This window comes from Budorcas taxicolor, chromosome X, assembly GCF_023091745.1.
Source record: "Budorcas taxicolor isolate Tak-1 chromosome X, Takin1.1, whole genome shotgun sequence".
Classification (NCBI taxonomy): Eukaryota; Metazoa; Chordata; class Mammalia; order Artiodactyla; family Bovidae; genus Budorcas; species Budorcas taxicolor.
In genome coordinates, this window is record NC_068935.1 from 46,338,616 (window position 1) to 46,360,042 (window position 21,427).

Genomic DNA, 21,427 nt, shown 5'->3' on the forward strand with positions numbered 1-21,427 from the left:
TCTGCAATAGATCACAAAGCAGGCAAGCGACAATGAAGGGTGGACATGCTTATGATGTATGTATTGTGTCTCAGTTGAGGGTTCTCCTAGTCCCCTACTTTCTGTGACCCTCCAAACATGGGGAATAAGGATAATTCTTTCCCCTATATTCCTACAAATGTATTATGAGATGGAGAACCTGAAGAACTGCCATGCCTAAGGAATATTTATACTACCCCTAAAGACTGTACCACTCTGGTGGCTGTCTAAGATAGAAGAAAGCTCACAAGAATAGAAAGCTATTGGGTTGGCCAAAAAGTTCATTTGGGGTTTTCCATAAGCTGGTTTGGGAAAGCTCAAACTTTTTGGCCAACCCAATACATCACGAACTCCTCAGCATAGTTCTACAAGTTAAATGCGCTCAGAATCCTCCTAGTTCCTGACAGAATCCTATACATCTCAATCCTCAAATCTATTTACAAAGAAACAATGTGGGAAAATTAATCTTACTGTGCTTCTCTATAATGAAATGATTTGTGCAGAAACAGGAATTTTATGACAGATTCTGTGTCCTCTGAAAGTTATCTTTAATTTCACTGCCATGTAGAGATTGATGAAAGAAAGGAGACTATAAACTATGCCACAGCTTCTCCTGGCTCATTGATGAGGGAATACGACAGAACTCCTTGGGTTTAATTTTCAGAAATACCAAAGGCCAGCATTTTTGATTCTCTATGAAATTCAATATAAAGGAATAGATAAGCAAAACTTAAGTCAAATCTGGTACATGAGACCTTCCTCTCCCTTCAGATCAACAAAGCTTGAATGGGGTATCTGCTATCAATTCCTCCAAAGAAATCTCAAACATGTTTTCTTACCAGAAAAAGCAATATATATTCTAGGGAATCATGCTTTGATAAATTCATAGAAGAAAGAAAATTCCCATTAATATATCAGACGCTTGCTGATATTCTGGAGTAACACTAACAAAATATGTTAACGTAATACGTAAGCAACTAGGGTAACTCTGTGGGTAAATTTGGTTTAATTTAACCTCTGATTATATATTTGTTAAACTGTGTATATTCAGTTATGCCCAGAGATCCCTTTTGATAAATATCAAGTTTTCAAATACTGTTCTACTGGGTTTGGAATGAAACTATAGAATGGATAATTACCATCTGAGAGAGGAAAGCCTCTAACTACCACAATTACCCACATTAATTCAAATTGCATGAAAAGAGAAAATAACAAATGTTTGGAAGACTGCACTATGGAGGAAACTAAGCAAACTAGCACAAAGAAAAACCTGATATTAACAGAAGAAGGAAATCATGTATTTTCTCCCGTTGTATGGGGTAATGAGAGTCAAGCTTGGAGTCCACTTGATTTGTTTCCTGGGTCAGGAAACACACAAGTTTACCAGTGGACAGCAATACAGACAAGGCAAGTGAGCCCTTCATTAGGTGATGTAATAACTGAGTGCAGCATAAAAGCCTATTTCTAAGCCCAAATGAGAAACGTTCTCAGTCAAGAAATATCTAGTTATGGACCTTACCATTTTCAAAAGCTGTCTACCTCCCTTTACATACAGCAAACTGCCATATTTTGACACCATTCACAGGTTCATTTATTATATGAGTCACAGACCATGGAACTGTGACATTTTCCACAGTTGAGCGGGGTGAAGAGCAGGACCATTCAGCGGAGGCAATTAGAAGACACAAACAGTCATCCTTTATTGGTCAAGTCCAATCATATCTCCAGTGGAATGCTAACGGTACTTTTATATAAATAAACCAGATCATCAAAGGCAGAGACAAAGAAGATAATGTTATCATGAAAGATTCATTAGAAACCAGTAACAATTTTTTGATCATGAGTAGAAAGTTAATTATTCTTTTCCCCAGATACAACCCAGCTATTTCAAAGATGGTCCCTGGTCAACCAGTACCAAGGAGCTCTCATTAGATCTGCATGCTACTCAACTCTATTGCTGGGGATTTTATGAAAAAAAAAAAAAACCCTTCATGATGGATACAAAGTTCAGGTATTTACTTAAGGCTTGCAAAATAGATTCTAGGGGTCAGAGGGATCAGATGTAATTTTCTCATTTAATATAAGCAAGGGAGCTGCCTGCATGTGTGCTAAGTCACTTCAGTTGTATCCAACTCTTTACAATCCCATGGACTGTAGCCCACCAGGCTCCTCTGTCCATGGGATTCTCCAGGCAAGAATACTGGAGTGGGTTGCCATTTCCTCCTCTAGGAGACCTTCCCGATCCAAGGATCGAACCCAAGTCCCTTATGTCATCTGCATTGGCAAGTGGGTTCTTTACCACTAGAGCCATCTGGGAAGCCCAAGGAAGGGAGCTACCTGAGTTTATACTCTCATCTAAACTGGACTTAGAAGCTGCATTCTCAGCTTTCTAGCTCAGTGTGCCCACCTTGGGATTCCCTGGACAATTGTGACATTACTACCTATTCAACAGTGTTTCTCATGTATAAGAGAGGACATGATTTATCAAGTGGCATTTTATTCATCACTATCTTGCAATAGTGACAGAGACTTGGTAAACACTCAAGCCTCCATGAGGAAGGGGTAAGCCCACGTGTAGTCTGGCTCTCCAAATGGTTCCTTTCGAAACTGTGGTGTTCTTGATTCGGCCATCTCTTATTATGGAAATGAAAGAAATAATTTCTTTTCTCTCATTCATTGGCCTCTAGTACAGCAACATGTTCTTCTATCATCTTCTATCATTTATTAAGTATTAGTAGAGTATCTATGAGATATTTAATAATGAATTTGGTATGGAGGGGGGATATAAAAGGAGGGCACGCCATTCTTATCCACAAATAGCTTAAAATATGGTTTGAGGATGCTCGATTTACACACAAGAAACACCTGGGGAATAAAAGAGGTACATGAAAATATGACATACAGTCTGCTCTGAAACATAAAGTGAGGCCCTGTGATGTTTATGCAGGCATTTCTAAGGTTGTAATGCTGCAAGGAAATTGTCTGATACTGTCACATACTTCTTTAATCTCTGTATTTACAATTGGCTTAATGAAGCCAAACAGAGTAGGGCCTTAAGGACATATAATCTAGCTTCTATCAAGGGACTTTTGCTAAATAAAAATTTGAAGACTGGAAGTTCTTCCATGAGTAATTCAGGAGAGGAGGGAATGACTGTAGACAAAGCAAATGATAAAGCAAAAACAAACAAGAGTGTCTATCTCATTTGAATTCAGAATGTCATACCTGAAGGGAAAATGAACTACTGGGTATCCTTATAAAAGAAATTTTCAGTTAAAAGCAGGAATTAAAATTGAGTTGGTAAGGAAGCTTCTTTGAGCAACCACAGAGACAATAAAATTGTCTGGAGGAACAATTTGCCATTGAATTAAGTGGGATGGCCACAGAAGGTACATGATTGCTTTGGGGACTACAGTTAGTATCATAATTGCAAAAAAAACGTTCTAAGACCTCTGGAAGATATGTGAATCTGCCACAAGATCACATCAGAGGTGGTGATGCTGAAATTCCACAGAAGATCAAGATGCATGAAACAACTAGAGAAAAGTTCATGTATGTTGCAAGAAAGCCACTTAATATTTCTTGGCCAACACTCACTGCCTCACATATAAACATTATGTACATACCTGTAACTTCTGGAATAATGAAGAATTCTTTCAGTGTGACTCTAGGCCATAATGATCAAACAAATTTTATTGGACAAAAGGATCAATTTCGCGTTACTAATTTTGGGTTTATTGTCACAAAATATACTTATTTTGACTTTGTGTTTAATTCAGCAGTACAACATGGTGATCCAAAAGCAGTACTTTTTTTTGGATCATTTGTTACACACACATACTATGATGTAAGCAATAGGGCTTAGAAAGAGGAAATCACCATATTTGATATTATGTGTTTTTGACATTATTACTACATTGGTTTGTCTCTATAAATCTAACCTTAGAATCCTAGAGATAGGAAAAACTTAGAATAAAAACTCCTTTTACAGCAAACTTTCTTTCGCATGACACAAGCTCAACTCTCTCAATAGGATCATCCTTTACAGAAAGAGTACATTTATATTAAGGGTCTCCCATGAACTTTGACTCATCGTGGATTCTGGTAAAGTGGCTCTGCATATGGCTTCCTGAATGATTAATTTCCTCAATATATCAAATGAAACACTGGTCCATGACAAAATGGAAATGGATTTGGTTGCAAGAATAACAACAAATAAAGGTTTAATAAAATCTCATACAAAAGACAAATTTCCTCTATTATTGCTGTATGTAGATAAACTCCCCATGAGAAATGTTATTATTTTTGAAGTCTTGCTGCTAACTTTTAAGAACAAAGTTTTCCCTTAAATTATAAGAGAAAATACATTATTTATGCAAAAGTGACCCTGGTTGGCTTAGATTTCCCCTTAATGCTCCAACAAATGTTTGAAAATGCAGTGTAGCCACTCGACTGGGTGATACCATATGCTAAAACATAACTTATGAAATAGTCATTGATTCCAAGAAATTAAAAGTTGGTAACACTCAGAAAGTGTGCTTATAAATGTGAAATGGGAACATGATGAACAATTTGTGAAGTAATTAACTAATGTGCCAGAAATGAGCAACTTGCTGATGAGACTTTCCAGGTTTTTTCACAGTGGGTCCTACTTTCATTTCCCTGAACTGGGAACCAGATGAAGTTCGACATCCCTCAGGTTAAAGGAGCACCGAGCCATTTAAAAATCAGGATTTAACTATTAATAGACGCTAGAAGTGAAAGTTGCTCAGTCATGTCTGACTCTTTGTGACCCCATGGACTGCAGCCTGTCAGGCTCTTCTGTCCATGGGATTCTCCAGGCAAAAATACTGGAATGGGTTGCCATTTCCTTCTCCAGGGGATCATCCCAGTGCAGGGATCGAACCTGGGTCTCCTTCATTGCAGGCAAATTCTTTACTGTTTGAGCTACCAGGGAAGCCCAATAGATGCTATGTACTCAATAAATCAGTGGGTCACTATCTCATACTCTTATGACGCATTTCATATAGAGGGATCTCTATACAAATAACAGTGAGGTCTTGGTAGAATTTCTCAGATTACTGAATTCTAGATTTGATGAACTCTATATACTGCTAGCTAAGAAAATTATATCATATTAAAGGAATGATTTAAGGAAATTATGCAAATGACACTTAGACTTGAGTATTAGGCAGGTATGCATAGAAACAGGCTAGAATTGTATGTTTGTAAAGCCTCTCAAAGGATGACTTAAGTCACCATTCAATGACGCATAACAATACTCCAGGAAATAACAATAATAATAAACACTCAATCAGGCACCAGCGGTTAAAGCAAAGCAAAACTCCAAACCAACTAATTGTCCATCTTCTTTCAGCAGGCTTTTTTATATCAGCATTTAGTCAGTTACAATAACCACCCTATCACAGCACCAATCAACTCTCATTATGGTTCCAATTTTTAAACTCAGGCAGCTCACAATTATCCTGACAAAAATGCCAAGCATTTCCCTCTTCCAAAAAAGAAGATCGACCATATAAAAAGACTATTGTATAAATGCTTCTATATTTGCCATAAAAAACACTGTGTCAAATATTCTGACAGAAAATTCTAAGCAAAGTAACAAGAGAGCCTGAGCTTTAGGTGAATGATAGAACCATTTAAAACCTGTTTGCAGAGCTACCTGTATGAATTATTAGCACAAATGGGGGAAAAAAGCAATGATGGCAAACGTATTTGAAAAGATCTGCCATCATATAGTCTCCTCTACTGACTCACTGAATTCCTGCCATTTCATGGCATATCTTTACCACTACGGTGGCAACAGGGATTATCGGCCCTGGGCCAGGTCACCCGGAATATTGAACCCAGAAGGTGGAGCCTTATAGCCTAGGTGGAATTTCAGAGCACTTATAACTTTGTGGAAGAAAAAGAGTGTTTCCTTTTTCACTTTGGGTCCCTGAAACTGACAAGACTGAAGTGTCTCGACTGACAGAAAGTTCTGAAACAAATCTAATACAGAATTGTTTGAAAACCATCTGGAATTCTACTTCTTTCATACTATCACTCCTCACCAGTTTGCTTGCATCTTTTGATGTTATGATGGTACACAATTACAAAAACACCACCACCATCCCGCCGGCTGGTTGTCAAACTGCCTCTCTGCATCCACACGAAGGTGACAGCTAGGAGACCAGAGCCCTTACCTCTTCGACACCAAGAACCATGCAAATAGATGAACATCTCCACAGACAGTAAAAGACAAACAAAACACACCCCAGCCCTCAACCTTGAGGTCAAAATCCACTAGTCTCATCAAGGCTTGAGAGGTTCAAGAAAGCTGCTGTTTGAGGGATTGTGAAATATGAATTATGGAGATAAAAAAAACACTCACCCCCCCCCCCCACCCCGACTCTGGAGAGAAGGCATACCAAAAGAGCTTCCAAACCATGGAAAATAAAACGCTGCTCTGTGTGCCCCAAGTGTGAACAGAAATCAGTCCACGGTCCAGAGCAAAGAAAAGCACTGAGCAAAACCAGCCATCACGGTTCCCTTGGCCTCTTTTCTCTAGGTTAATTATTGGTTTGAATAAAGTCTCATGCCTAGATCAAAGACACTGGCACTTAAAGTGTTTCCTGAGCCTATTATCTTATGCGAAATTTAAGAATTGTTAGATTCAAATACCCTTGTGACATGCAAATGCTTTGTTTCATGGACTGCCCTACTGGAAGCAGAACTTTTCTGGTCTGAGCAAATGACTCTCTCTGGGAATAGAAGAGAAAAAAGAAACAAAGTCAGTTGGGCTAGGTGACTTCCCTTGCTGGTGAGGATATTACGAATGGAAATATAACAAACAGCTTCCATAAATGTGCTTTTTATCCATTTGCTGTCTCTAGTGTTAAATACCTATCTAACCACCCACCTAGTCAGAAAGAAGCGGTCATTTCCTACCAGTGATCTTCATGGCAAATGAGGAAATGGAGCCAGATTTTGACCCTACCATTTCCTACCAGTGATCTTCATGGCAAATGAGGAAATGGAGCCAGATTTTGACCCTACCATTTCCTCTTGCTCTGAGACCCCTCTTACTCAGTGACCACATCAATATATATTTAACGCAACTGGTAAATTTCCGCAATGATGCACCCTCCCCCATTCCCATCCCCAAGGACATTCAAATTGTTTCCCTATATGGAATTTCTTACAATGAGTTCTAGATTAAAAATATCATTGCCAAGAAATGGCAACCCACTCCAGTATTCTTGCCTGGAGAATCCTATGGACAAAGGAGCCTGGTGGGCTACAGTCCATGGGCTCGCAAAGAGTCAGACACGACTGAGCAACTAACACACACACACCACACACACACACACACACACACCACACACACACACACACACACACACACACACGTGCACATGTGCGCACGCATGCGCGTGCGGCTGCCCAACTGGGGGAGAAACAGGTTATGTTGATCGCTCCAGCAGCAGATCAACTGTTAACGATTAGGGCTCAGAACTTAAGACAAATCTCCTTATGTGCACTGTAAACTCCAGCCATCGTCAGTAGAGATCAACGTGATCACGAGGCTGCCTAGTATCTGAGGATGTTGCACAGATACCTGGTCATTGATTGGTTGATAAAGCTCTTGGGCTATTTTAGGCCCAGATGTGTGACTGGGCTTTCTGAGTCTAGAGGAATGGAGGGAGGTTTCAGGACATTTGTACGTTAAAGGTTATGAATTAACTATTAATAATAGTTAATTTAGAAAGTATACAAATGAACTATACTCTAATATAAAATAAAATTTAAAAAATTAAATAAGAGATTATAACACAGTATAGAAATACTCAGCTTCAGATCTCTCCTAGGCTCTGCCTATAACTTCTTCAGTGGAAAGAGTCTGCAAAGTGTTAACACTTGTATTACAGTAAATCATCCTTATGATGATGTGGGCAGGGACCAGGGAATACTGTATATAATACTTTTGAGAATTTTTTAATCAAACCAACAAGAAAACACTTTTGTTGTTGTAGCCTTGCTGATTTGGGGGCCAGATTATAGCAATGGGTTTGTTATGCACAGGATTTTCTGTTATACTATTTGCTATATACAAAGGAGCATACCTGTTGACATCTCATTTCTGAAAGCTATCACTGTCATTTTCTAGGGTCTCTTTGTCAATTATGACAGTGTTATGGGGTGATTCATACCCTCCCTCTGTTAGGTATTTTTTCATCCTTTGTGTTTTTACAATCTATGTCCTAACACCTTGGGGTTGTTACTTATATTTGACTTCTCCAAATATTTACAACAATTTTTTTTCTCACATAAAAAATGGACATCATCTCTCATGCTAGCTACTTGTTTTATGCTGAGCCAGAATTCCTATACACATCTGAGGCCCTTATGGAAGGAGATGTAACATGGCTACTGGCTACATGTTAAATCTTTTCAAGAAATCAATGGAGGCTTTTCCAGTACTTTCACTTCCAAGACTGTCAAAAGCAGTTAGCATCAGAGAATCTGATGAATAACTTAATCAGAATTTTAGTACAGACGTGTTATCTATTCACACATTCAGCCTGGGCAAAACATATTAAATGTATTAGTCAGGGGCTTGCCAGTTATTAACCTTGGTTACAGCTATTATAATGATCAGAGCAATGCTTTCATTTAAAGTTTCCCCATTCAGAAGTCACAATTCCCTTTAAGCAGTGTAACCATTGAAACCAGTGCTGTTGCCTTCAATTTTTTTTCTCATGTCTCAGTAATTCACTTTCTTATGTAATCTTGAAATGTTAACACTTGCAAGGATGGATGGAAGGTTAAAATTGGCCCTTTTAACTCATTTTAAATATTCAAAAGGCTTGACAGAAATAATGTGCTTTGTCCTTATTCTTTATTACACACATCTTTATTAATTTAATAAATATTTATTTAAAAGGTAATTTTTGCTGGGCATTGCTCTCTGACTAAGAGGGAGGTGGAGAAAAATAAAACCAGTTATTCCTTAATGAGCACAGGATTTAGTAGGCAAAGATTCTTAAATACAGCTTTCATGGAAAAAAGGATAATAAGAAGAAGGCTCTTGATAGGGCTCTGTGTTTTTCTATCACACTGTAGATTAATATTATACTAAAAAAACTATACAAACAAGAAAACAGGGACTAAAAACAATGCCTATACCAAGCCATGAGATTCACCGAATGATCACATAAAATATAGCTAAAAAAATCTTATTTGCTCTGTTTTACAAAGCTATTAAGCATTATCAAAGTTGTTGCTAGAGCAATCTCTAAAGGTATTACACGTTTGGTGCAGGGTATGTATTTAAAACTGAATTACTTTAGGAATTCCAAAATAATTCATCCCGTAATAGCAACAGAGCTATGAACATAACATTGGTTTCTTCCATTATCTTTCATGTATGTGTGTTGTGTGTGTATGTGTGTCGTGTGTGTATGTGTGTCGTGTGTGTGTGCATATGTGTACATGTGTGTGTATTACCTCCTTACATCTAGTTTTACTTGCTGAAATTCTTCTTTGTTATTATTGCCAGTTATTTTATTTATTAGCTCCAACAGACTGGCCTTTTTCCTAAAAATATGAATTTAGCTTCTGAGTTAAAGCCATGAGACACTCTTTTAAATATGTATCCCAGTGACCTTTCATTTGGATTATTTTTGCAGCTTGGCCTCAAAAACAGAATTGAGAGCCAATCTTATTCTATGTAGCTACAACTACTATTGTTTCCTTGATTTCTGAGAAAGTACCATCCTCAGTCATTTTTTTCCACCTAAGAAATGAAGAGCTTCACCCTGAATAATTTCCCAGTTTGGTTATTTCTTTTTTAGAGAGACCATAAGGAGAAGGTCCTTGACTTTGAAGGCACAACCAACCAGAATCATCTAATTTCACATTCAAATAATGCCAAGCTAGATTTTCTTTCACATTTGAATGAAATTTCCATTAACTGAAAAGAGAACTAAACATGTAAAATAATCTGTGACTTAGGAAATGTGTTTGGGGTTTGAAAATTATGCTGATTCACTGGTATTCTGAAGGAATACCTAAGATGAATACAGATACTTTGGTATATTTTTCACTACAATAATTGTAATGACCTCTAGTTCAATAGTAGCAATATAATAACTGCAAGCCTCTTTAAAACATAAAATTTGTCTCCTTGAGCTAGCAGAGTCATTCATTAACAAATAAAATGTGCTTGCTTTCTTTGCTTTTCTTCCTGTAAAATAATCCTGTTGTTTACATTTCCCATTTTAGTGATACCACTCAGAAATAGGGATGTATGTGTATAATTACCCTTACAACCATTAGTCTGAACTGAAAGTGTCAATCAAAAATGTTTAATCCCATAGCCCGTAGAAACAAAAAAAGTTTTCTAGATGTGAGTGAGTGAGTGAAAGTCGTTCAGTTGTGTCTGACTCTTTGTGACCCCATGAACTATACAGTGCATGTAATTCTCCAGGCCAGAATACTGGAGTGGGTAACCCTTCCCTTCTCAAGGGGATCTTCCCAATCCAGGTCTCCCACATTGCAGGAGGATTCTTTACCACCTGAGCCACCAGAGAAGCCCTTTCTAAATGTAGGTACCAAAATCTGGAATCTAAGTTTTCAGAGTCGTAAACACTAAACATAAACTAATGTTTTAATAAGAGGGTAAAATTTGTGTCTACTTGTTTTGCAGGGAGTGCTATACATGATAGCTACTGGTTATATGCAAAATCCATAACGATCATTTTCTTCTGTATTGGATATGATAGTGCTCATGTTCATTTGAAATGTATTTTCTTTTATAACTGAGTCAATCTCACTTCCCTAAAGAGCAGTAATGTTTAAACCAGTGCCCTTTCATTTAATTCTATTAAATTGAAAAGCCTCTGTCATAATAACCCCAGAAATTAAATTACACAAACTTGCTGATATACAGATTTGACATAACTCAAACATTTTACATGCTACAAATGTTTGCTGGGAGTACATTCATCACTGCGAATTGATCGATGAATTCATCTAAACTTTAACATCCTTTCTGTATTAGAATATGGGCTTGAGCTGTGAAGCCATATCACTGAAAATTAGATCTTAAATTGTCACATACTAAAATCAGAGAAACTAAACAAATCTGTAATAGAGTAAATTCTCAGCTGACAACTAAATGTCCTGAACATCTGAGGCCTCTTAATATAAACAATCCCCCCATATACAGTATGAAATCAAAACATGTATCAGAACCCATTTTAATTTACCTGGACAATTTAAATTTCCATTAAATAATGGAATTTAAGCTTAGTGACTAGAATGCTGAACCTAGGAAATTTTTGCTGTTGAATCGCATTTTTTATGACATTTGTTCATTTTGGGCAAAATGTACTAAATTTTCTCAACCTCAAAGTAGCTTATAGTAAACTTGTATGGTCTATCTAAAAAAAAAAAAAAACCCAATGGTCATTTCTCAGTTTATTGACTCATTATCCTATTTTTCTAAAGAGATTTGGGATACCTGAAAATATCATGTTAAAAACTGCATTCTCGAGAGCAAGTATTTACTCAACGTGTCTCCCAATGGACTGTTTGCTAGTTGCCACAAAATAAATTTAAAAAGCAAGAACTATACAGTGGAAAGTCAGTCAACATCTTGAATGGATCATCAAAATTAACATCTGTGATGGGAGAAGAAACTTGCTAAGTTTAAGCTAGGTAAAAATAATTCGATAGAGAAGGAAAATGTCCCCTTAGTTCAGATCCCAAGTCTGCCTGGGCCCACGGGATCAGTAACACACACTGCTTCATTCCCATTGCATCAAGCTAACACTCAGGGAGACCTGCTTTCTGGTCTTGAATCTAGTTTGCCCAGGACCATAAAACAGCAGTTAAAATCACTCTTAAAAGTCCTCTCTAGAAATATATGAATAGAAAAGTTTTGGTTGTCAAAGGATTTCTACTTATCTACACATTTCAGCTACTCCTACAGTAACCCAAGCAACACTGTGTACTCTGGAAATGGAAAGCAAGTGTTGATGAATGGTAAATAATTAGGCAGGGAAAAATGCTGTTACTAAGTTCTGGAACATTTCAAAATCAAAAGATATTGCTTTGGGCTCAGCTTTGAATCTTTACTATCTTGTTTCTAATATCTGTTATTATTCCTCTATTAAAATAGATACTAGAACATTAATAACACTTTTACATTTAAGACTCGATTTCCTTTAGTTACTGTTTATTTCAAGCAGCTTTGAAACATGTATAACAAATAGCTTTATATGATTAAGTTTTGAAGAACTCTGAAAAGCTTCTGTACAACTCATTATTCTTGGCAAAGAAAAATCAAAGGTACGAACAAAGTTCTCTATACACAATGAGTAATAATTTCCTTACAGTTCTAGAAAGACTTAGTTATATCACGGACAAAAGTAAATATGTTATGAAATAATGGCTAATTATGATTCTCTGTGCCACAGATGGTTTCTCACTGCCACTTGAGCCTACATCAAGTCTGCCCCCATGGCAACAAGGAAAAAAGGGAGGGGGGGGGAAGGTGCAAAAATCCTGAGATTAATCATGGAAATCAAATTGCTCTCTGTAGCAATAACAACATGGAGGTATTGTTTCTTTGTTAAATGGCCAAAGGGGGGTAAGAAAGGGCAAAAGTGTAAAATTGAATTTGAAAGAAATCAAGGGATGTAGAAGCAGACATGCAATAGAAGATAGGAAACAGAAAAGGGAATAAAATAAGAAAGCTCTTCCAAGGATCAGCATTTTCTTTCATCTCAAGAAACAGTCCTTCAGAAATGTGAAAGCAATTTGTTTGCAAGAACAGAAAAAGATCAGTTTCAGAAATTTCAGATATGGGACAGAGTGTCTATAAAAGCATGGTTTCCAACTTCATTGGGGGTGGAGGTGGTTCGCAGTGCTACTCAGCAATCATTTTTCTTACTTGTCTTATTAGTGGTTTTCAACCCAGGCTACACATTAGAATCAGCTGGGGAGCCTTAGAAACTATTCCTACAGACTCCACCCTCAGATATTTTGATATTATTGGTTCCTGTTTAGCACACAGAATGGAATTTTCTTAAAGGTCCTCAGGTGATCCTAACAGGTAACTAAGATTGTGAACTATCATCCGACTAGGAGTCAAAAAACATTTTTTTTATAAAGACAAGATCATAAATAATTTAGGCTTTGTGGGGCAACTATTCAATTCTGCCATTATATTGCAAAACTTTTGAATGGGCGTGACTGGGTCCCAGTAAAACCTTATTTACAAAAATAGGTGGTAGGCCTGATTTGGCCTGTGGGCCATAGTTTATCCACCCCTGGTCATTAGACTGTCTCTTTCCTCTCCCTTTCCCTAAAACCACTGTTGCAAACCTTCACCCTCTGTCATCCCTATGCCTGATTTTTAGCTGATGACTCTTCATCTTGCTTCAATCATCCAGCTGGAAATTCTTCAACTTCCTTGTCCATCACCTGCAGATTCAGTGCACCTATGTTCACATCTGTCCTCATCGATTTACTGTAGAAGCAGTATCTCTTCAAGGTGAATCTGATCTTCTCACATATTCAGTTCCATCACTCTCTCTCTGACTCCTTTGAGACCCTTACTCCACAAAGGATCCCATCTCCTATGTCTACAACAACTCCATCTCTACTGGCTCTTGACCTTCAGCTAACAAATATATTTAAGAGTCTTAGGCAAAGAACCCTCAAAGCCTTCTTCAATTCCGTGTCCTCTTCTAAATACTCATCCATGTCTCCCCTTTCCTTAGAAATTCTACAACTACTGCCTGTCCCCCGTCGCTTCCCATTCACTCTTCAAGTCACTGCAGTCCAGCTTCTGTGTCTACTACTCCACTCAAGGCGCTCTTAGCAAGAATGCTCAAGACCTTCATATGGTAAATTTCTAGTTCTTGTTTTACTTGTTTTCTCTGAAGCATCTGACATTGTTGACTCTTCTGAAAACCCTCTCCCCACTTGGTTTTTACAATGCTATGGGATCTGTCACAATTTGTTCTGTTGCAGGGCTTCCACGCTATTATTGCCTAATATTATTTGAAAACTCTTTTTTTGCTTCTCATGCTATGTATTCCTCAGCTATTCTCATGGCAACAGCCACCACCTACATGTGATAACTCTCACATTTTATCCCTAGCTCACACCTCTTTCTCAAGCTCTAGGGTCATATTTTCAAACACCTATGTCAACCTGTACTTGGGTATCTTTTTTTTCCTACTATTGTTTTTCTTTTATTCTCCATCTTGGTTAATAGCTTACCATCAACTCAGCTGCCAAAGATAAAATTCTCACTCTCTTGCAGGGAGAGAGAATAATACTCTAATAATACCCTAGTAATACTGTGCACATGTTAAACAATGTCTACCTGAAGGTATGTCACTTCTATCTGCACAGTGGATGGCAACTATATACGTTCAATTGTACATGGTGCTCCTGTTTTCCCTCCAAATCCAAACAGCCACCAAATCCCCATGATTCTACCTCTGAAATACCTCCCGAATCCATCTCCTTTTAGCCCCTGCCACTGCAAATGTTTTAAGGCAGACTTTACTCAGCCCATAATTTTCGATAACTTCTTAATAGATTTTTTTCCTCGCCATAGCAGTAGCCTCTGTTTCCTGTTCCTCTTTTCGCTTCTTCCTCAGGTCATTGTCCAATCCTATTTTCTCTTTGCTAACAACACTAGTTGCCATATTTCAGGAGTAGAAGTGCCATGGTTTTATGTAAGGGACTAGTGTTCCTTTCTCTTTGATTACCCATTCTTCTTGATGAAATAAGATATGTCACTTAGCTTTTTGGTCTTGTGTTGCTAAGATCACTAAGACAGGCAATATCCTGAGAGTCAGAGTGCTACACTTTAAATAAGATGATCATAAATGAATCACCTACTAAGGATGGTGATCAACGTAGTGATGGGACTCCAAGTCACAATCAGTAAGAAGTAATGGGAAGAATCAGAAAATTTATCCTGGAGAAGATTCCAATTCTTTCCTGGAGCAGATGAATTTGGATATCTTTTTCCTCTGAACTCCAGGATTATCAATCAGACATCTCTCCTCCTTAACCAACACATAGCTTCTTTTCTTTAATAGGAAATATTTAAGATTTCTTTTCCTTAATGGGATATGTGTACAAAGAGACCCATATTTGCTATAGATTGGCCTGCCTACCAAAGAAAGGAAGCCCATCCATCTACAGTGCTGAGTCTCCTGGAAGGTCTTCCTTAGAAATGAGCTCACATTGACATTTACCATTTGCTAGAATAATGGTCAACTTGAATGGTAAGGTATGAGTTTTGACATCAATCCCTTCCATGTAATACTCTTGCCCTAATTTTCTTAATGGGAGCATGTGTCATACTAACTAACTTACATGACATTTTCTCATTCTAACTTAGGTATTATTTCCAAACTGTTTAAAAACATTTACTATTGCCAGATTAAAATTAAAAAAAAAAAACAAACAAAACAATCCTCTCATCAGTGCACCTCAATGGTGACCACAACTCAGGGAAATTCTGGATGCATTACCAGTAATGACTTTCTGCATCATCTGCTATTTACCTTCTCAAAAGTATGCCCCACATATTCCATTTAGTTCCCATGCCTGCACAGTAGTTGCAGAAAGCCATCATTTCTTTTATGAAAAACCTACCTTTGCATCTGGTCCTGGTGAGGTAGTCTGTTGATCTAAATAAGGTTAAATAAAATTCTTCATTGTTAAATTACCTTATCTCAATGCACAAATCTGAAAGACAAATCCCTTTTCCTATTGTTTCTAATAATGTGTGTGTATGTGAGTGTTAGTCACTCAGTCATGTCTGACTCTTTGCTTCTCCATTGACTGTAGCCCGCCAGGCTCCTCTGTCCATGGAATTCTCCAGGCAAGAATACTGGAGTGGGTTGCTATTCCCTTCTCCGGGGATCCTCCCGACCTAGGGATAGAACCTGGGTCTTTTGTACTGCAGGCAGATTCTTTACCATCTGCGCCACCAGGGAAGCCCTACTTAGCCATGTATTTAATAAACTGAAAGATCTCATGTAGTTTGAGATACATTCAAATCTTGCATTTGTAAAAAGGATAAAACCCCTGCATTTATTTAACAATAAGACAGTAGAAATGGCCTGATGGGAATGCTGATAGGGACTGATATTTGAAGATTATGCTGCTAATCTTTTATTGTGAAATCTGAAATGTTCTACCCCAGTTTACCAAATGAATGAGCCCTTCAGTTCCACTCTTCTCTCTCCCCTCTTTCTCATCCTAGCCTCTGAAAAACAGAGTTATGATATGCTTTCACCATTTCTAAGAATCTTTCTACATACCTGGCTTTGAAATAAATTTAAGGAACAGGCCAGAGCAAGTGTTTAAAGGTAACCAACCACTTTTGCACTTTAAGGAATAGATATCTTTAGTCATGGTAATAGACTGCTTCAAGGCTATCTAGAACAAAGTCTGACAAGCAATTTTCTCCATTTTTAACATCTTGTCCTTTTCTTAGACTATATGAAATTCAAAACAAAGATTTTAAAAATCCATATATTAAGTGGTTTCCTGTAATCAGTAACTAGATCTACTGCTAACAGTAAAATCCTAACCCTGGCACTGTACCATTTCTGCCTATATTTAAATATAAAATTTTAAAAAGCTTAATGTGGCCCTAGGTTCATAGCTGAACTGTTGTCTACATTGTTTATAAATTTCTTGAGAAAGTTTCACTTTTTACACCATTCATCACAAACTTCTAAGAAAAAGCCAAGCTGGAATTTGTATGTAAGAAGAGTGTACTTGATGGAAAAATAGTACTTAGAGATAGCAAACATGACCTAATTGAACTGAAAGGTAAGATAAAGAAACACTTCTGAAACTGTTCTTTGTGTCCTAGAGTTGATTTGAGGAAGTGGTCTCATTAATTTCCTTAGGAGTAAACATGGATAGATACATGTTGAATTGAGTTGTACAAATGGCTTTGCTTCCCACAGTTGCAAAGCAAGTCTGCAAGACAGACATTTGGGTTGAAAATAACAACCCAAATGTCAATGTATGCAAAAATGTTTAGTGAATCTTTGAATTTTATACCAAAAAACGCTATCTTCAAATGATTAATTAGTAATATATATACTTTCATTGGAAATTAATTTGTCTTTTTTAATATTTCCATCCAGAACACTCCTTCTTGAATCACACAAACCTGCAGTGGTAACACATATGTAGCAATTTCCCTTCATATCAGATGAAAACTAGAATAATCAAACCATGAGCACAGTGAAAGGCTTACCGAGGTGTATAGGTATCCCTCGCTATTCATTGCCAAATACAGCTTGGTTTGAACTCCTTGAATAGCCACCACTCGAAGACCCACAGGGATGAGGTTAAACAGAGCTGCAGCCAAAAAGAATGTGAAAACAAGGTTACAATATCGAATTCCATAGCTTTTCAATGTTTCCAGCAGGGCTATCTGGTCTTCCAAAAGTAAAGTCTGCTTGGTAAGAATATTCATATATGTATATATGGATAGATAGATATAGATGATAAAGCCTCTTCTACCTTTCAGTACCTTCAATTCATGGTTGTAGTCACATAATGGGGATGTAATTTTCAAACACCCTGGAGAAAATGGAAGGCAATTCCATGGTTTGTTTGTACAGTGTTGGAGGTGGGGAATCTTGATGCTTCTGAAGCAATCCAGTTCCAGGAATTAGTCTACCTATTAAATAACTTTATTGTCAACAAACCAAGGTTTTAAACTGCTCTCTTAGACAACTGCTGAGATTCACAGACACAGATATGATCTACCAGTTGGGGAGAGATTCCTAGAATCTTAGAAAAGACACTAGTCCAACTCCTTCACCTAAATTATCTGTATTATTTCTGACACAGTAAAAAAAACAAAAAAAGAAAGAAAAGAAATCCAGGACTTGAAAAAAAAAGTCATTTTGGAATCTTATGTTCCCAGAGTAGTATTTCTTAAAGAACATTTTTTTAAGATGGGGTTCAGAGGGGTCTTAGCTTTTAGTCTCTGGGAGCAAAGGTTATAGGAATAAAAACAACGAACTTGAGAGTTTTATTTAATTTTTTTTCCTAAATAGTTGTAAGTGGGCAGCTGGCTGGTGCCAAAGAGGACTTCATTTCTCCATTTGAAGGTCTGATTGCGTGAAACTTACATCCCGGCTGTCCTCACAATCACACACCACTCACTGGAGAAAACCAGTGGGTGTCTTCCCCCTACCAGCTGTCTACTCCCTCCTACACCAGGAATAAAAATAAAACAGTACATTTTTAAAACATAGTGCTTGCCACACACATCTTTTGAAAATAGCCTGTGCACCTTTCTCTCAAGAGTCCTAGACCAATGTTGACGATTTTTGCTTTGGTGTGTAAGTTTATGGAGGATGATAAATCGGTCTGCTATCATTTCTGTGAGCAAGAACGTAGTCACCCCGTGGGCAGAAAAATTTTTTCTCAGATCTCTTATCTTGATGTATATATATTCTACTGCAGTAGGTGGAGTTATAGAGATGAGAAATATTAATGAAAACTCAATATTCCTTGGTGAGCCTACAATGTACCTTTCCCTTAAAATCAGGGTGTTACCACAGAGGAGCTAGGACAGATTGTATGGTGCAAAATGCAAGTGTGCCTACCACATGCTGCTGATGGCACCTCATTCAATACTCATCATATTAAAAGCTGTGCCCTTCTGTTATGTGAGGTGAGGGAAAGGAATTGCACAGATTGCAAGCTAGGATCTCATGCTATATTTGACCATGCAGTGCCCAGGAATGAAGTCTGATCTTGTTCAGCATATCATGTGCATGTTCCATTTCTTTCTGTGATGGCACCTTGCTCACAGCAGGTGCTCAACACACATTTGTGGACTGCTAGCAATCTGTATGGTGAAATCATGATATTATATTTTTGAAATGTAATAGATCACGGTCCCATTACATAACAGTTCAGGGTTTTAAAATTCTGATATCTAAGAAATCAAATGAAATCAAACAAAAACCTCCTTATGGGTTTGGCTTAAAAGGCATAGCACTAGACAACTAGAACACCAGCGTATGCTGGAGTCCTAGTTTAATCAAACTAATAGATGATGATAGATGACAGGTAATAAAGGATATTTAGAATTGTTTCTAGAACTTCATTTTTTACAATATTCTGAAACTTCTTAGTTCCTTGAATGCAGGTGGTAGGGTAACAAGAAGAAAAAAAGAGAAAGAAAGAGAGAAATATTTGATTTTCACCACATGCCCCAACTACTGACATGTGTTTTAATGGGCAATAAAATGTTTCATTCTTGAACATCAGATAGCAGTAGAAGGAAGAGAAGCAAAGAATATGAGTAACCCATGCCCAGGATTATCTATCCCTGAATAATGGTATGAAGTATACAGTGGCACATGGATTTTTCACTATGTACCATAGATATCTGTGATGCCCAATTCAAAAATAAAAAATACCACGCTAAAATAAAAAATTGAAGAAAACAACAAAAGTGGAGACTGACTGGTGATACCAGTCTAATTGTTTTTCTTCAGACATTTAATATCATAAACATTTAAGATCACTAAGATGAATTTATGATCAATTAAGATCATAAACAGGTATGTTTAAAGTCTGTCTAAAGGGACAGTCTTTCTAGATAAAGATGCAAAGGAATTATTACATCAAGGGTGAGCTTGCACAGATTAAGTATTCTTCAATATGCCTCTGTTTCTCTAAATCTGGAGTACTTCTTCATGGACTTAGGATATTACTTTGATTAGGATGAAAATATGCTAAGCATGAGAAGAAAACAATGGATTTTATGTGTGTATCTAAAACACATTCATTAAACATCTGATATCTCTTCTTCCATTTCTGTCAAAATTTTGAGGAAGAAATAAAAGGGCCCCAGTTCTTGTTTCCTGTTGTATCTACATAAAAACAATTAAACTCCTTCTACACTGAAAGATTTGTTATTCTTAGGGATGTGCACAGAGTTGGCACTCAGTGTTTGCTTAATACAAAAGGAGGCCATCTTTTTTTTAATCAGTTGGGTTAAGATCAACTTCTCAAAGGGTGCAATCTAAAAAGTATATATTAATGTTGATCAGAAAGACTTGACCCATTAAATTGGAGGTTTGCAAGGGAAGTTGCAAGGGAAGTTGCAAGGGAAGTTGCAAGGGAGGTTTGCAAGGGAAGTTGCCTATTCTAACATTGCCCTCACTGAATCCAAGGCAGATATAATAAAACTGCTCTCATGAAATGTCTATCATCTTTTCCTTTTCAGGGGGCAATACATAATTTACAATGGCTGATTTGTTCATGGTGAGGTTTTACTGGACTGATATTTACCATTGTAATAAAGCTACCTAAGGTTAGCTTAAATGCATAATACCATATATATGTTTTCAGAAACAGATGTATCTTGGTAAATGTGAATTGATTTGTTTTATCATGATCTGGCTTATCATGTCAGAATTAAAATATAAAATCAACCAAGGTGAACCAAGTGAGAAAAAAATATGATGAAAAACCCTAAAAATTAAGAAAAATATAAATATAAATAACAAGAATGCATATTAAGGAAATAGTATAGTAACAAAATAAATAATGAATGCCAAGAAAATTGCTTGGATTTAGGGGGAAAAAAAGAATACATCTGCACAGTTAGACTTCCATTTTAATGATGATCATTTTAATGATCACTTTAACCATTAAATGTTCTTGTTTCATGATGACTTACACCCTATAATATACTCAAGTGGGAAGAAAAGCTAGCCCGCTGGCCTCTGATCATACTTGGCAGCTGCGGCAGAGTCAAGCCCCACAGACTTGCTGTTTCTTTTGAGACACTTTTCATTTGTGTGCTTCATCTTATGGTAATACTCACCGTTGGCTGACTCACCTCTCATTATTTCATTCTGCCTAAACACAGATTCTGGCTCTTTTAAGGCCCAACAATACTATTAGTATGCAGAAATGCCATACATATCAGTCTGTTATAAGAAAACCAAAGGCAGGAGCTATGCATATGCAGGAACTGAAAAGTAAAACTGACTACCTCAGTCCACAGTTAAGAAATGGAGCTTTATTTACATACACACGTGTGTGTGTGTGTGTGTATACGTATGTGTCTGTGTAGATATATGTGTGTGTGTATAGTACTCTACAATGACTACATACACTGTGATCTTGAGGTGTGTGCCATATCATTGCGTATACAACAAATGAATCATCTGGGTTTTTTTCCTTTTCAGCAAAGGCATGTGAACATTGGACCCAAAATAAACTTTCACTGATGTCTGCACTAATCTGCAGAAAATGTTTAAAGTGAGGGAAAACCTGACTGGCTGGGGGTCATTAGGAGCTGATCATGAAC

The 21,427-nt window shown here is 37.2% G+C and overlaps 1 protein-coding gene across 4 annotated transcripts in view; it reads right to left on the reverse strand.

The window, feature by feature from the left end:
• FGF13 (fibroblast growth factor 13) overlaps positions 1-21,427 on the reverse strand; it is a 575,233-nt gene that overhangs the window by 46,188 nt on the left and 507,618 nt on the right. For all 4 annotated transcript variants that reach the window (XM_052662899.1, XM_052662897.1, XM_052662898.1 and 1 more), the window contains one exon: positions 17,336-17,439. In XM_052662899.1, the coding sequence (XP_052518859.1) occupies positions 17,336-17,439 (104 nt within the window). The remainder of the gene's footprint in view (positions 1-17,335; positions 17,440-21,427) is intronic.